This window comes from Watersipora subatra, chromosome 7 (assembly GCF_963576615.1).
Source record: "Watersipora subatra chromosome 7, tzWatSuba1.1, whole genome shotgun sequence".
NCBI lineage: Eukaryota > Metazoa > Bryozoa > Gymnolaemata > Cheilostomatida > Watersiporidae > Watersipora > Watersipora subatra.
Genome location: NC_088714.1, coordinates 65,534,029 through 65,550,000, shown reverse-complemented (window position 1 = coordinate 65,550,000; position 15,972 = coordinate 65,534,029). Strand labels below are relative to the sequence as shown.

Below are 15,972 nucleotides of genomic sequence, written 5' to 3'. Positions count from 1 at the left end.
AAACTAATGAACTGATGCTGGCAGCAGATACAATCGATATTGGCAAACTCCTCTCCAAAACTTGGTGACAGATGTAATATATTTACTTTTGTCTCTCTGCCCACTATATTATTATTATCTCCAGCTGGTCGATCAGCAGGTGTATTTGTAAGATTAACGTTTTAGTTTTTCTTCTTAAAAGAATTCCAATGCTTTTGTTTGATAACTCAATTGTCTTGAGGTCGAGCAAGGAATATTTCGTGAATTGGTCTCTTTCATCCTTGCTCTCACCAATGTTTACTCGTTGGCCCGTAGTATTCAGCCTTTGTTCTCTTTCTTTATTAGTCTCTGTCGCAATCAGCCCGTTACGGGGAGAGTAAAGCGTGTTTGCATAGAGATAGATCGAAGCTGTAGGTGCCATTGAGGCACTGGTTGTCAAAGCATGCATTATACATTGCGATTCTCGAGCGCGTGCTATGAGCTCTTATCAGCGGCTGTCAACCAGCTAGCGACTTAGTGAGCTCAACGGCTGCCAAGTGATACTGTTGCTTGTCTGTCACCATTCTTATTAAGTTTATACTGCGGTTGATTGAGATTTGAAAATATTAAAACATACAGTTAGTTTTGCAAGCGTGTGGTAATGAGAGAACTGTAGCTGAGTAACTGAGAACAACTGCAAACTGCTGATGAGGAGAATGGAGAAATATGACAAAGTGATGAAAATAGGAGAGGGTTCGTATGGGGTCGTATTTAAGTGCAGAAACAGGGATACAGGACAAATGGTGGCCATAAAGAAGTTCGTGGAGAGTGAAGAGGACCCATTAATCAAGAAGATTGCCATGAGAGAGATTCGAATGTTGAAGGTAAGTCATTAAATGGTATCTACCTTTTCTCTTTTTTCTTATTACAATGAGAGTGGTCTGTATGAGAAAGGTAAGTTGTTAAATAATATTTACCTTTTCTTACACTTTTTGCAATGAGAGTGATCTGTATGTGAAAGGTAAGTCATTGGATGACATCTACTTTTCTCTTCTCTCTCTCTTTTTGCAATGATAGTGATCTATATGTAAAAGGTAAGTCACTGAAGGACATCTACCTTTTTTCACTTCTTACAATAAAAAAGATTCACATACATGTTGAAGGTAAGTCACTTCCTGTAAAGAGCAAGAAATCTAATAGTTGAAGTTAAGTAATAGAATTACATTTACCTTTTCCTTTCGCTTCGTATTGCTAACTCAAGTGAAAGACTGGAGAATATTTAACTATGATTTTGTTATGACAAATGAATAGATCATGTTGGGTAGAGCCAAATGACAGATGAAAAACATTGTGTTAGACTGTTCTATCATCTCTCCATGAAGCTTGTTGGCAATCTACGTACAGTACGTACTGTAGATATTTATCATCAAGTTTAAACAAACAAAAATAACAATTTTTCTGATGATTTGATTTTTGTTCATACACAGTTGATTAATGTTGGTCAGTCACCTGGAACAAACCTAAACCAAGTCTTATAACTCTGTTACCTAGAACCTTTCAAAAACAACTAGCTAGTACAACATTGTTAAAATTTATTCTGCATGTTTGCTAGTTGCTTTAGTTAACAGTTAGTTTTTCTTGTTAATCGCTATAGTTAACAGTTAGTTTTTTGGTTAATCACTGTAGCTATCAATTAGTTTTCCTTGTTATTCATCATAGTTATCATATACTCTTCCATTTAACAATTAGATGTTATAATCAGCCCATAAACTTGATCTGTTGCGCTATCATGCACAAATTGCCTTTAGAAACACAAACCGGTAATTCTAATGACTGTTTCTTTCAGAGTGTTGAGTTGTCTAAGAATATTAAGTAGAATGAATGGTATCAGTTGCTCGCCTTTTTTGAAATCCAAACAGCCTGACACGGTTCTTACAGAACTATCATTGATTCTATTTATTTGGCTGAGAAAATTTTAGAGTTGAGCATTCGTTCAACATAATTTCAATTCACATGATTGGATCATAAAGCCCCTGTCAAAGAGAGAGGTAGCGATCACGCTAGCTGAACTTGGATAAGTTTCTTGATGAACACCTCTGGGAGTCGGGGTGAACATTTATTGAAATTTATAATTAAAAATAAACTTATTGTGAATAATGCCTTGGCTTCTCACGGTAACAGTATGTGATCATTCCTGCTGCCGTCAGCGTTGCTTACGAGGCATCCTGTTCATTGTTCACTATAACTTTGATGATATATACATGTACATTTGTAGATGGCAAATGCTTTCTCCGTAGTACTAATATTTAAAGACTGCTCGCTGTGTAAAAAATATTCTGTACTCTAAGCAAAGCCTTCTTTTAACCATTGACCAATGTTTAACTTTACCAAGCTAGACTTTGATAGAGAATGCTACCTTCCTGTTAAGAGTCTCTATCGAAGAACAAATAGAGTAACCTGAAAGAATCTTCATTATATGAAAAATGCTGACCTCTATAAGCGGGTGCTCTCTGTGTGTGAACGCAGAGAGCACCCGCTTATATAGCAAAAGTTATGCTTAATAGCCCCACTTTGTTAATAGACTATGCGCTGCCAAGAACAGATATCTCCTGAATACTTGTGACTTGTATTTTGTAAGACTTGTCATAAAGAAGCGTGTTGCTTGTCTATCTTGGCTGTGTATTCAGTTTGAGGCTTTATCGACATGCAATCCCTGTGCTGCCTGCTTCTTCCTCCATATGTTTATTTCTTCTCTTTGCAGCAACTCAAACACCCAAACCTAGTGAATCTTATAGAGGTCTTTAAAAGGAAGAAAAGACTGCATCTAGTTTTCGAATACATTGACCACACGGTGCTAAATGAACTAGACAACCACCCGAGTGGGTAAGTCATTGATAGCTGATGACACTTCATGGTGGCTGACACAAACGAGTCAGCGCTTGCCTTGCATCATGCAATGGTAAGATGAAGTTCACCCGTTCACCTCGTTAGTTGTCACTTGCCATGAGCAACAACTTCACAAACATAATAGCTAGCCTCTGCCTGTGGTAATGCGTAGACAATGGCGTAAGCTCTTCCACAATAAACATCAACTTGACAAGCGATCCTATTCATGGCCTCAGATGAAAACAATCGCCAGGAAAATGTCTATTTGGGTGCATATGAGTACTCGCTATGCTCAAACGAATGTCCTTGGTAGCTCTGAAAGCTTCAACTAATTGACATTTGTAAAGTCCGTAGTCAGCAAAGCGTTAGAAGGAAGACTCATTGTACAAAAGGGGTCACGGCGTTCCATCATTTATCGTTCACATTGTAAGACAAATACATGTGTCATGAGAAATACAGAAGTAGTTTGTTATACCAATACTCACCTTTAGATCTACTTAAGTTAACTTTATGGATTTCTAATAAGGGTTGGATACGCATAGTAGGCTGACAGAGTTTGTATTGTATTGAAATTCCTACACTTGATCTCTTGATATTCATTTTTGGTGACTATAGGTGGGGGTTAAGGTCAATTTCAAGCAAGCGCCTGTTTCAGATTTGATGGTTCAAGGCAAAGCGAGCTCTCCTCAGCCAATCATTGATGAATGATTGAATATTTTGCAATACGATTAAAACCAACGCTGAGGCCAAAGAAAGTGAGTCGGTTGGATTAGGTAGAGTGTTTAACTTTATTTGGATACATCTGAGACCTGCGAGAATATTAGGGAGAGAAAAGAGGTTGAAAGGAGACAAGACAAACAAGACTCATAGAATGCGTCACGAGCATTAGCCTCTGTTTTGCTAATTGATTTAATTATGCCATAGGAAGCCTGAGAATTCACTGCAATGTCAACAGGGACTGTTTGTCAGCCTGCCTCGTGCGTAATGTAACCCTTAATTCGCATCAATTATTGATTATTTCATGATATTTTGGCTAATGGAAGATGAGAGGTTGTATTTGCTCAGAAAAGGGGATGTTTTGTTCTATCAGTGATCAGTTTTACAATATTTGCCAAACCTTGCAAAGAAGATACACACAAGCTCGAGCCGAGAGGAATTATTGCTATTTTGTTAATTGTGTTTTAGCCGTATGCAATCAGAAAGTCTGTTTGCTTTCCTTTTATATTCTATTACTATAGTTCTAATCCTTTGTTTGATAACACTGCCCTTCATGTGTATGGATAAACAGCGCCTCAACTATGTTAGTTACAAGCAGCGGCAGCAACCAGTCACAGACTTCAATTGATAATTCTTTACTTTATTTGTATTGGTAAACAAGAGAACTGTTCGACTACAGATACCATTGACCTTGGTGCCAAATTTCTCTGTATACTCTTAATGAAGCCATTGTTGAAGCACGCTGTCGCATTATTAGTCTAAATCGCTCTATTGTTGGTCAAAATTGTTTCATTATGGCTGAGAAGAATTGCTGCCAAAGCATTGTTCGAGTTATTTATATGCACAAATATGGCTATTAGATATAATCTTCGCGCAACAATAGTTTCTACTTACTGTATTTTGAGCAAATAAACAATGTTTGGCAGTTTTAATGATTTATTGATTTTTTATCTTGTCCACAATCTGTATCATCAAAAATGCGACTAACATCAGCTGAACAAAAGTTTTTGAGATTCTTGTGCAAAAGTAGTTAAAATATGTAATCATTTTTATTTTAGAGTACCAGAACATCTGACTAATATCATCCTCCTACAAACACTCAAAGCTGTCAACTTTTGTCATCAACACAATGTAAGTACGGGTAGTGCATTTTTATCATGTAAAAACTAATAGCTGGTGGTCGGCCTGTAGAGCTATACTTACATGTAGGGCAGTGAGTCCACTTACACATACTTCCACTTTTAAACCTAACCTTCATTCTGACTAGCCCCAGTCTCTCTCTGTTCTGACCACTTGTTTTCACCTGTTTTGTCACTGGTACTACCTGTCTACTCTAGTCACACTTCTCTACCTGTCTAGTCTAGTCATATCTCTATACCTGTCAACTCTAATCACCCAGATCTACTTGTCAACTCTAATCACCTTATGCTACCTGTCTACTCTTGTCATTCTGTTCTACCAGTCAACCTTAGTCATATTTCTCTACCTGTCAACTCTAGTCACTGGCTCTCCTTGTCACCTTTATCTACTCTGCTGTACCTGTCAGCTGTAAACCTTATACTACCTGTCTACTTTAGTCACCTTATACTATCTGTCAACTCTTATCACCCCGTTCTACCTGTCACCTCTAGTCATCTTATACTATCTGTCTGCTCTAGACGCTCTCCTCTACTGTCTACTATAGTCACCTTATACTACTTGTCTGCTCTAGTGATCTTATACTACCTTTTTATTCTCGTCACTCTGTTCTACCTGTCTACTCTAGTCAAAATTCACTACCTGTCAACTCTGCTCACTCTTATCTATCTGTTTGTTGTAGTTGTTCTTCTCTATTAGTCTACTTTAATCAGTAAGTTGCCTAATTTTGTTTTTCTACTTGTCTATTCTAGTCACTTCGCTCTACCTGCTCACTCTAGTCACTCTGTTCTATCGGTCTGCCCTAGTCACTTTGCTCTACTTGTCTATTCTAGTCACTTCACTCTACCTGCTCACTCTAGTCACTCTGTTCTATTGGTCTGCCCTAGTCACTTTGCTCTACCTGCTCACTCTAGTCATTCTGTTCTATCGGTCTACCCTAGTCACTTTGCTCTACTTGTCTATTTTAGTCTTTCTGCTCTACCTGTCTACTTTAGCTAATTAATTAGGAGCTGAGATCCCTTGGAGGTCGAGTAATAAGATTTCCTTTCAGATTTAATTATACGAAATTGCTCTCTGTCATGTTAGAATGTCATTGCTCTCTGCATCGTAGAACAGCATGGAATGTATTGAGACAGTCTTTGGAATTGACAGATGATTGCATGCCAAGAGTGCTCTATAAATCAGTTTGACTATTTATGTGCTTCTTTATACCTGCAAATACAGAGCTACATTTCTTTGACTCGCAGGCTAAATGGCCAAACACTCACTTCGAATCTGTACACTCTCAGGCTAAATGTGCAAACACTCACGTTCACTTCGTTCACTCTCAGGCTAAATTTGCAAGCACAGACCTTTATTTCATACATTTTCAGGCTACATGTGTAAGTATAGGCCACCATACTGTACACTCTGAAGCTAGATGCATCTTAAAAGACCATAGAAAGAAATTTCTTTTCAGCACACAACAGAGTGAATCATTCACTTATAAAACAGTTTAACCAATTAAAATCTCTGAAATATCATCAAATGAATTAATCAATAAGAATTATCAAATGGATTAACCAATAAGAAGTGGTAATGAGTAAACTAATGGGAAGCCGCAACAAAACTTTGCAGTTTACCTTGAAACAATTGTTTGCAAAGTTTGAAATTTGAAACAAAGTTTCAGTGCAACCAGCCAATCAGAGACATAAACATTTTTAATATCCAGCCGTAGAGACCCTTGCACATGTTATATATCCAGCCATAAAAACACTTACCTATGTTATATATTCAGCATTATTGACACTTACCTTTGTTACATATCCAATACGGACACTTACACGTGTTATATATCCAGTAATAGTGACACTTACACATGTTATATATACAGTCAAAGAGACCTTTACACTTGTTATATATACAGTCAAAGAGACACTTACACATGTTATATATACAGTCAAAGAGACACCCATGTTATACATACAGTCAAAGAGACATTTACCCATGTTATGTATATAGTCAAAGAGACACTTACCCATGTTATATATACAGTCTAAGAGACACTTACGCATGTTATATAGACAACAATATGGACTTGCGCATGTAAAACAATAGGATCAACCAGAAACGGTATCATTATGGAGAACTTTGTAGAGATTTCATATGATCAATCATAAAGAACTTGTTTCACTTTTTACCTTTATCTTACTGGTATCACCTGAAGCACCAAAAATAAACCCCCTGTACTGAGCGTTTAAGAAATCATGAAAGAGACAGGCAAAATAAACTTTACTGACAGCATATTTTTTTAATAGATAATTATATAATTCAATAACAAAAATTATGCGTATTTTACAACTCAATGAGCTTCTAATGCCTAATGATCAACAATAGACAACAAATTGGCGCTTGGTTGCCTATGCTGAACTAAGGTTGTCTATGTCGAACTATGGTTGTCTATGTTGAACTAAGGTTGTCTATGTCGAACTAAGGTTGTCTATGTCGAATTAAGGTTGTCTATGTTGAACTAAGGTTGTCTGTGTCGAACTAAGGTTGTCTATGTCGAACTAAGGTTGTCTATGTCGAACTAAGGTTGTCTATGTCAAATTAAGGTTGTCTATGTCGAACTATGGTTGTCTATGTTGAACTAAGGTTGTCTATGTCGAACTAAGGTTGTCTATGTCGAACTAAGGTTGTCTATGTCGAATTAAGGTTGTCTATGTTGAACTAAGGTTGTCTATGTCGAACTAAGGTTGTCTGTGTCGAACTAAGGTTGTCTATGTCGAACTAAGGTTGTCTATGTCGAACTAAGGTTGTCTATGTCGAACTAAGGTTGTCTATGTCGAATTAAGGTTGTCTATGTCGAACTAAGGTTGTCTATGTTGAACTAAGGTTGTCTATGTCGAACTAAGGTTGTCTATGTCGAATTAAGGTTGTCTGTGTCGAACTAAGGTTGTCTATGTCGAACTAAGGTTGTCTATGTCGAATTAAGGTTGTCTATGTCAATCTAAGGTTGTCTATGTCGAACTAAGGTTGTCTATGTCGAACTAAGGTTGTCTATGTCGAATTAAGGTTGTCTATGTCGAACTAAGGTTGTCTGTGTCGAACTAAGGTTGTCTATGTCGAACTAAGGTTGTCTATGTCGAACTAAGGTTGTCTATGTCGAACTAAGGTTGTCTATGTCGAATTAAGGTTGTCTATGTTGAACTAAGGTTGTCTCGGTAAAACAAATATAATCACTCAGTATTACTCCTTGCACTGGTATATTCAGGCCAACTCAGCATTTGCTGCCAATTTAATGTTTTTACACTGTTACAGCATTTATACAAGTAATTGTTATTAATATTCCATTATGTATAATTTGTTACAGTGTATCCATAGAGACGTGAAACCTGAAAACATCCTTATAACAAAAGGAGGCACTGTCAAGCTCTGCGACTTTGGGTTTGCTCGATTGCTTAGTGAGTTTTTAGCCTTTGGTTTATTCCTTAGAAGCTACTTCACTGAGTAAGTCCTTGGATAGCCTCAGATTTGCTGTGTATATTCAACCATTTTTAGGCAATAAAGCAGCCTCAGATTTGCTGTGTATATTCAATCATTCTTAGGCAATAAAGCAGCTCGCTATATTGTTAGCTTGCCATCCTGCAGGACCGATTGTCTACAGAATTTAAATTATAGTCATTTCACAGTTAGACAGGGGACACAAGCTGATCTGAGAACTCACAATTTTATAAAAAAAGTACTTCAGATCTGTGACTAGTTACCTGTGATAAGAGCTGCAGAGAATGATTTTTTGGTGTCATGCTATTGTGGTTTCTGTAGAACTGTTTCTGCAATCCTTCAGATTTCCCCACAATTTCCTACATTTTAAAGACTTTAAATTCAATTATTTTGCTGGTTTAAAAACATAATATGCCTGGTATTGAACTTATTGAACTGCAAAAATATGAGATTGATACTTGTATAGTATAATTGAAAATGTTCTAGTACTTCTGTTGTTGAGGCAATTTTGTTATTAGCTACTCAAAACTTGCGAGGGAGTCACCAAAATTGGTGTAAGTTGAGGTAAGATTATTAAACTGCTGTTCTGACAGCTACGGCAGCAGTAGCAGTGGCAGCAGCGGCAATGGCAGCAGTGGCATGCCGATTTGTCATGAAGGGTCTATTGAGGATTGATGAGTCTCAGTGAACGAACAATTGCAATATCACGCGAAAGCCCTTATACCAAACTCTATTTTCCTTCAGTATCCATCTATCGCTAGAATTTAATTTTTCTTCCATTATGCTAATCCGTGATTGGCAGGTGCAAGTTTTCCCATTTAGCTGGCTGATGCCGCGCTGCTGCGTGGTGCTAATGACAGCAGCTGCAGAGGTTCTTCAGTTAATAACTGACCTTATCTTAACCACCCTTCACAGCTACATTTCTAGTTGCCCATAAATAGCTCATTTGTTTGCGTACACCCGAGCAACAATTACACCGTTACACCCATTTGTGAATCTAATCTATTTGTTGCTACTGACAACAAGAAAACAAACAATAGCTCTCTGATGCGAAGAGGTAATGTCAAGTGTCTGAAGCCTGACCGTGAAAAGCTGGAAGTTGCCAACTAAAAATAGTTTGGCACGTTTACTCTTAGAGTATTGATTGGTAGCAAATCGACAATTTGTGGCTAGTAGCTGTTTCAGCTTCCTATGTGTGACGTATCACTATGGCTACCACCATCGTTGGTACCGAGGGGTTGCTGCCTGTCACCATAAATCCTTCTTTTGCGATCTCAACAACGTTTTTGGTGACGCGTAAACAATCTTACCTATTATGCTCAAAAACCGACAACATATTTGAGGTCTCGACATTTCACTAAAGAACAATCGGCATATTTTATATATGTTAAGTTTGTCTCTGCTGAAAATTTGTATAAGTAACATTTGCTAATAAATATGAAGATAGCTTCTCCAGTGTCTTACATTAAAAAAAATTATAAAGGACAGAGTGCAGGTAGAGTGCAGGTAGAAAACTGTGGTTGTAAGTTGGTCTACAAACGCAACCATAATCCTATCTATGGAACCAGAAAACAGTTTACATGATTGTCCAAACTCATCATTAAGGGTTGAAATTACTTTTCAATACATTTTTCCTAAACTAAAAACAACAGTTAATGAATTTAAAAAATTTTTATATTGAAAATAAAATTTAATGATAATTGAAGTTTTGATATAATGAGGACAACAACTAGACTGCACAGTAATGTAATCTAACTTGCTTTAAATTCAATTTACTAAATTTGCTTCAATATATTACAGTTTATCACATATATTATGTTTCGTCGATTTTAGCTAAATGAGATTTCTAGGAAAGTTGAGTTTATCCCAGTTACTATGAGCAACAGCTAATCCTCTTCTCCGGATATTTTGTGAATTATTCTTTCAAATCAGTTTTTTAAAACAGTATTTCACAAACACAAATACATCTTACAACATTGTACAATTTGTAATGGACTCAGTTGCTATTAGTGCCTGCTAGACGCTTCTAGCTATGTGTGCTGCCTTACAAGAACTAGTGACACCAGGCGATGTGATTATTTTGAGGCTCATGTAAGTGAGCAATAACACATTTAATCGGAAATGTAAAATTCCTTGCCATGCTTAAAAAACCAGCAAGGTCTAACAACTCTAAGGAAATCTTTAAAAACACTGTTTTTTAAAAAGCTTTTCATTTTTCTGTCCTATTAACTCTGTAACATTGCCACATACAATGTATACCTTGTCAGTTCTGTATAAGTTGCTGACTCTGTATAACTAGCTGTTTCTATATACATCGCTGACTCTGTATATATTGCTGACTCTGTATATATTGCTGACTCTGTATACATTGCTGACTCTGCATATATTGCTGACTCTGTATACATCGCTGACTCTGTATACATCGCTGACTCTGTATACATCGCTGACTCTGTATACATCGCTGACTCTGTATACATCGCTGACTCTGTATACATCGCTGACTCTGTATACATCGCTGACTCTGTTTACATCGCTGACTCTGTATACATCGCTGACTCTGTATACATCGCTGACTCTGTATACATCGCTGACTCTGTATACATCGCTGACTCTGTATACATCGCTGACTCTGTTTACATCGCTGACTCTGTATACATCGCTGACTCTGTATACATCGCTGACTCTGTATACATCGCTGACTCTGTATACATCGCTGACTCTGTATACATCGCTGACTCTGTATACATCGCTGACTCTGTATACATCGCTGACTCTGTATACATCGCTGACTCTGTATACATCGCTGACTCCTATTATAATATTGGTTGTCTTCTTCAGCTGGACCAGGTGATGAGTACACAGACTATGTAGCAACTCGTTGGTACAGAAGTCCAGAGCTGTTAGTGGGGGACACACAGTACGGCCCGCCAGTGGATATCTGGGCTATTGGCTGCGTGTTTGCAGAGTTGATCACAGGACAAGCTCTCTGGCCGGGCCGATCAGATGTCGATCAGCTCTATTTGATCCGCAAAACCCTTGGTATGTTTACTGTTTTTCATGCAATAACAAAGAATATTTCACCTCTTGCAAAAAATCTTAAACCATTGTGAACAGTAGACACAAATCTTTCCAAATTTCAGTTTTCAGCTACACTGCTTTATATAAATGTGTTTCTTGCTGCGCATCTGTTCACAAGGATACAGCATTTACAGTCTTGTTGTTTATTCTCTAACAGCAAATATAGATTTTTGTGTTGAAACAAGCTACTAGAGTAGGACTCTAACAACTTTTGACTTTTACCTGGTTTTTGAGCATCTTTGGGAAGATAACTCTTCATTAAAAAAAAAACATTTCTTACTGGGTAACACAAGAGTCTTTACATTTTTGTTTTGTTTAAGAGAGTTTAAAGTTTTTTCAATAAGTTGAAAGGAAAAAATGTAAAGACTTCAACAAAAATAATTTAATTAATTCCTGTTTTATTGACAGTTACTTATTTCCTTGTTTTTCTTTCCTGAACAACAAATTTGTGGTCAATTTAATTGAAACAAATGTCTTTCAAAAAGTTAGCTTGAAAATTTAAAAAGTCAGACTTGGGTTCCCTGTGCAGAAAATGTGTCAATTTTGTCTGTTGTTTATCATTATATCTTTATTGCATTATTGTTTATCATTGTATCTTTATTGCGTTATTGTTTATCATTGTACCTTTATTGCATTATTGTTTATCATTGTATTTTTATTGCATTATTGTTTATCATTGTATCTTTATTGCGTTATTGTTTATCATTGTACCTTTATTGCATTATTGTTTATCATTGTATCTTTATTGCATTATTGTTTATCATTATATCTTTATTTCGTTATTGTTTATCATTGTATCTTTATTGCATTATTGTTTATCATTGTATCTTTATTGCGTTATTGTTTATCATTGTACCTTTATTGCATTATTGTTTATCATTGTATTTTTATTGCATTATTGTTTATCATTGTATCTTTATTGCATTATTGTTTATCATTGTATCTTTATTGCATTATTGTTTATCATTGTACCTTTATTGCATTATTGTTTATCATTGTACCTTTATTGCATTATTGTTTATCATTATATCTTTATTTCGTTATTGTTTATCATTGTATCTTTATTGCATTATTGTTTATCATTGTATCTTTATTGCGTTATTGTTTATCATTGTACCTTTATTGCATTATTGTTTATCATTGTATTTTTATTGCATTATTGTTTATCATTGTATCTTTATTGCATTATTGTTTATCATTGTACCTTTATTGCATTATTGTTTATCATTGTATCTTTATTGCATTATTGTTTATCATTATATCTTTATTGCATTATTGTTTATCATTGTATCTTTATTGCATTATTGTTTATCATTATATCTTTATTGCATTATTGTTTATTATTGTATCTTTATTGCATTATTGTTTATCATTGTGTCTTTATTGTTTATCATTGTATCTTTATTGCGTTATTGTTTATAATTTTATCTTTATTGCATTATTGTTTATCATTGTATCTTTATTGCATTATTGTTTATCATTGTATTTTTATTGCATTATTGTTTATCATTGTATCTTTATTTCGTTATTGTTTATCATTGTACCTTTATTGCATTATTGTTTATCATTGTATCTTTATTGCATTATTGTTTACCATTGTATTTTTATTGCATTATTGTTTATCATTGTATCTTTATTGCGTTATTGTTTATCATTGTACCTTTATTGCATTATTGTTTATCATTGTATCTTTATTGCATTATTGTTTATCATTGTATCTTTATTGCATTGTTGTTTATCATTGTATCTTTATTGCGTTATTGTTTATCATTGTACCTTTATTGCATTATTGTTTATCATTATATCTTTATTGTATTATTGTTTATCATTGTATCTTTATTGCATTATTGTCTATCATTGTATCTTTATTGCATTATTGTTTATCATTGTATCTTTATTGCATTATTGTTTGTCATTGTATCTTTATTGCATTACTGTTTATCAATGCGTCTTTATTGCATTATTGTTTATCATTGTATCTTTATTGCATTATTGTTTATCATTGTATTTTTATTGCATTATTGTTTATCATTGTATCTTTGCATCTGCTCACCTGTGGCTCTAGTTTGAGCAGATAAGTTATAACCGAATCATGGTTAATGCACATTGTGACTGTAATATAAAGCTCCCTGAAGTGGCATCCTGTGCAGGTGTCCAGTCGTAATGTACTCAGCAGGTGCCCAGCAGCCACACTCTTGAACCAACTTTGGGAATCTTGACTTTCCTTGTCTTATTGTAGGTGAGCTTCTCCCCAGACACATGCAAGTCTTCAGCACTAATTCCTACTTCAAGGGAATGAACATACCAACACCTGATCGAGTGGAGACGCTGGAAGAACGTGTTCCAAATGGCAGCCCGAAGGCCTTATCCTTTTTACATGTATGATACATTAACATTTCTATAAGCGTTGTTATATACATAGATACTGAAATTCACAAGCAGTTCAGTGCTGAATTAGAAACTTTGAACCAAAATTGAATCCATTGCTGACACAATGAATGAGACTTTCACTATAGCTTGAGAATGCCCAGACTTTCGAGCACCCAATACAGTTGGTACTTTTGACTTGTTACCTTTGTCTTGAAACAACTTCTGTACTCGTAAACACTTTTGTGTTGGTAGAAAGGAAATGGTTGAGTAGCACTTTTGTTTTTCGGTTAGTTGAAGATCTTTTAGTTCCAAAAATTGAAAAAGATTTGAGAAGATCAAGGAGCTTATTGATCTTCTCATGTTAAGTTTATGGCCTTGTGACAGTTATCAATAAACACTGCCTCACACCTCACAACAGCTAGTGATGCTGCCGCCTGTCTGCTATCAGCCCGCACACTAAGGAGTGTGAGAACTATCTACACTGAAAAGGGATAATAAATAATGCAGCTAATTGCGTCCCTCTGTACTGTCGTCAGCATTTGATAGTTTGATAGAGTGCCCATGGGAGCACGTACTCTTATAAAAGTGAAAAATGACATGCTATTGAAATCGGGGAGTTGAGTACATAATTAAAAGCAGTACACAGCAAACTGTTTCACTGTCACCTTGGAAACTGTATTTTTCCTTGACTTACTTGTCACGTGTTTCATTAAAGCAGAACTTGTGCGTGTTTACAGCATAATTATGACCTTTGAGAGTTTTCTAACAAGAATGACACTAAGTTGATTCTAAAAATGTGTTTTCGTTAAAACCTGAAAATAATTGTTTGACAATTGTAGAATAATGATATTTTAAAAGCAGTTGAATCATGGTCACTATTCTCTCACTGTTTGTGCAGGATTGTTTCCAAATGGATCCATTCAAAAGGCTGACTTGTGCAGAGCTGCTGCAGCACCCCTACTTTGAGAGAGAAGTCTACTCAGAAACAAAACGTCCTGGAAAACGTTACAGTTTCACCAACAACAACCGAGTAACAGATATGTTTGTAAGTCTCCTTACCACACATCTTCAATGATTCATCTCTCCAATCAACAATAATACCCTCTAGATTTATTATCTCATATAGATGTACTCTTCTGGCTTATCTAGGATACTTGTCTTCATGCTAACATAACGATAATTTTTTTATCGAGTGATTCGATTTACTTTATTTCCTCAATTGATTTCAGGGTCCTTTGCCAAAGGTTTATCCGCATCCATCCAAGTCACCCATATTTCCACAATCAACCACTAAGCAGTACAAACCAGAGAAGAATAAGGTGAGCAAAAGCTGATATATTAATGCATTTTAAAGTTCATACATATCTATTGAAAGAAGACAACTCCTAACAAAGAATGAGCAGTAGTTCATCTCTGCATAGGCAAAATAGCTCACTAGTTATATATGTCCAACTCCTAAAAAGTGGTCTCAGGTTGATACTGTTTATTCAGATGTAATGTTTGTTCACAGGTAGGATCCTACCACCTTCCAACCATTTGAGTCAATAAGACTACTACTGGGACCCGTCCAAAGAAAGTGCATTCAACCCGCAGGAGCTAACAACTCTACATCTCTGATATTATGAGTCAAGAATTAAACCTAAATTACTAGTCTGACGATCAACTAGAAGGCAGCTAGCCAGCCTCTAACAAGCATCTCTTAGAGTAGCCCAGAATATGCAACTGTATTTTTTCAAAATAGTTTTGTATGTAAAGGTAGGTGAAAGTCGGCCTCACCTTTTGTGGGGTCAGAAGAGGTCAGCTTGAACAGGACAGTTGGCGCAGGTGTATCTGTTCCATCACCTACCTGCATACAACCTTTCTACTTATTTGTACATTTATATTTATGCTAATTGAAGTGGTTATTGGTTCCTTGCCACTGTCGTAGTATCTCACATATTAGCATTATTTATAAAATCTCGATACTAAGGAAAGACCAGTGTTTGCAGACCTTTCTAGTTACTACATCTACTATTGACATAACTATCTGTGACAGACAGCTTACTTTCTATTTTTAGCTTCAGGGAGCAAACTCTCCCATATTTGCCAGGCGGTTGTACTCATTTTAATACCTCAAACAACAGAGAACTCGCGTTTGACTAGTTATTTTGTTGCATGCAACTATGTCTACTCATGACGAATTGTTACCTATTCAGCTTAGCCATATAACATATATTACCAGATAATCTATATTCTTTATTTAGTAAATAAACAACTGATTACACCTGAAATTGGAGCCGTGAGTGTTTGTTAAACCCGCCGATAGTTTTTGACAACTGACAACAGGTAGTTGTTGAGAGTGAC

At 35.8% G+C, this 15,972-nt stretch overlaps 1 protein-coding gene across 1 annotated transcript; it reads left to right on the top strand.

Moving 5' to 3' along the window:
- Positions 1–464: 464 nt before the first annotated feature.
- Positions 465–15,899, top strand: LOC137400295 (cyclin-dependent kinase-like 1). The gene is made up of 9 exons (XM_068086624.1): positions 465–842; positions 2,720–2,841; positions 4,620–4,692; positions 8,051–8,141; positions 11,020–11,220; positions 13,499–13,638; positions 14,528–14,674; positions 14,859–14,948; positions 15,140–15,899. The coding sequence occupies exons 1-9, from the start codon at positions 666–668 to the stop codon at positions 15,167–15,169; spliced, it is 1,071 nt and encodes a 356-aa protein (XP_067942725.1). The 5' UTR covers positions 465–665; the 3' UTR covers positions 15,170–15,899.
- The last annotated feature ends 73 nt before the right edge of the window (positions 15,900–15,972 follow it).

Bases quoted from the DNA above. Each gene is read 5' to 3' on its own strand.
- LOC137400295 (XM_068086624.1), top strand. From the start codon at position 666: ATGAGGAGAATGGAGAAATATGACAAAGTGATGAAAATAGGAGAGGGT. The intron at 4,693-8,050 runs GTAAGTACGGGT...AATTTGTTACAG, and splicing joins ACTTTTGTCATCAACACAAT to TGTATCCATAGAGACGTGAA. The intron at 14,949-15,139 runs GTGAGCAAAAGC...GTTTGTTCACAG, and splicing joins ACAAACCAGAGAAGAATAAG to GTAGGATCCTACCACCTTCC.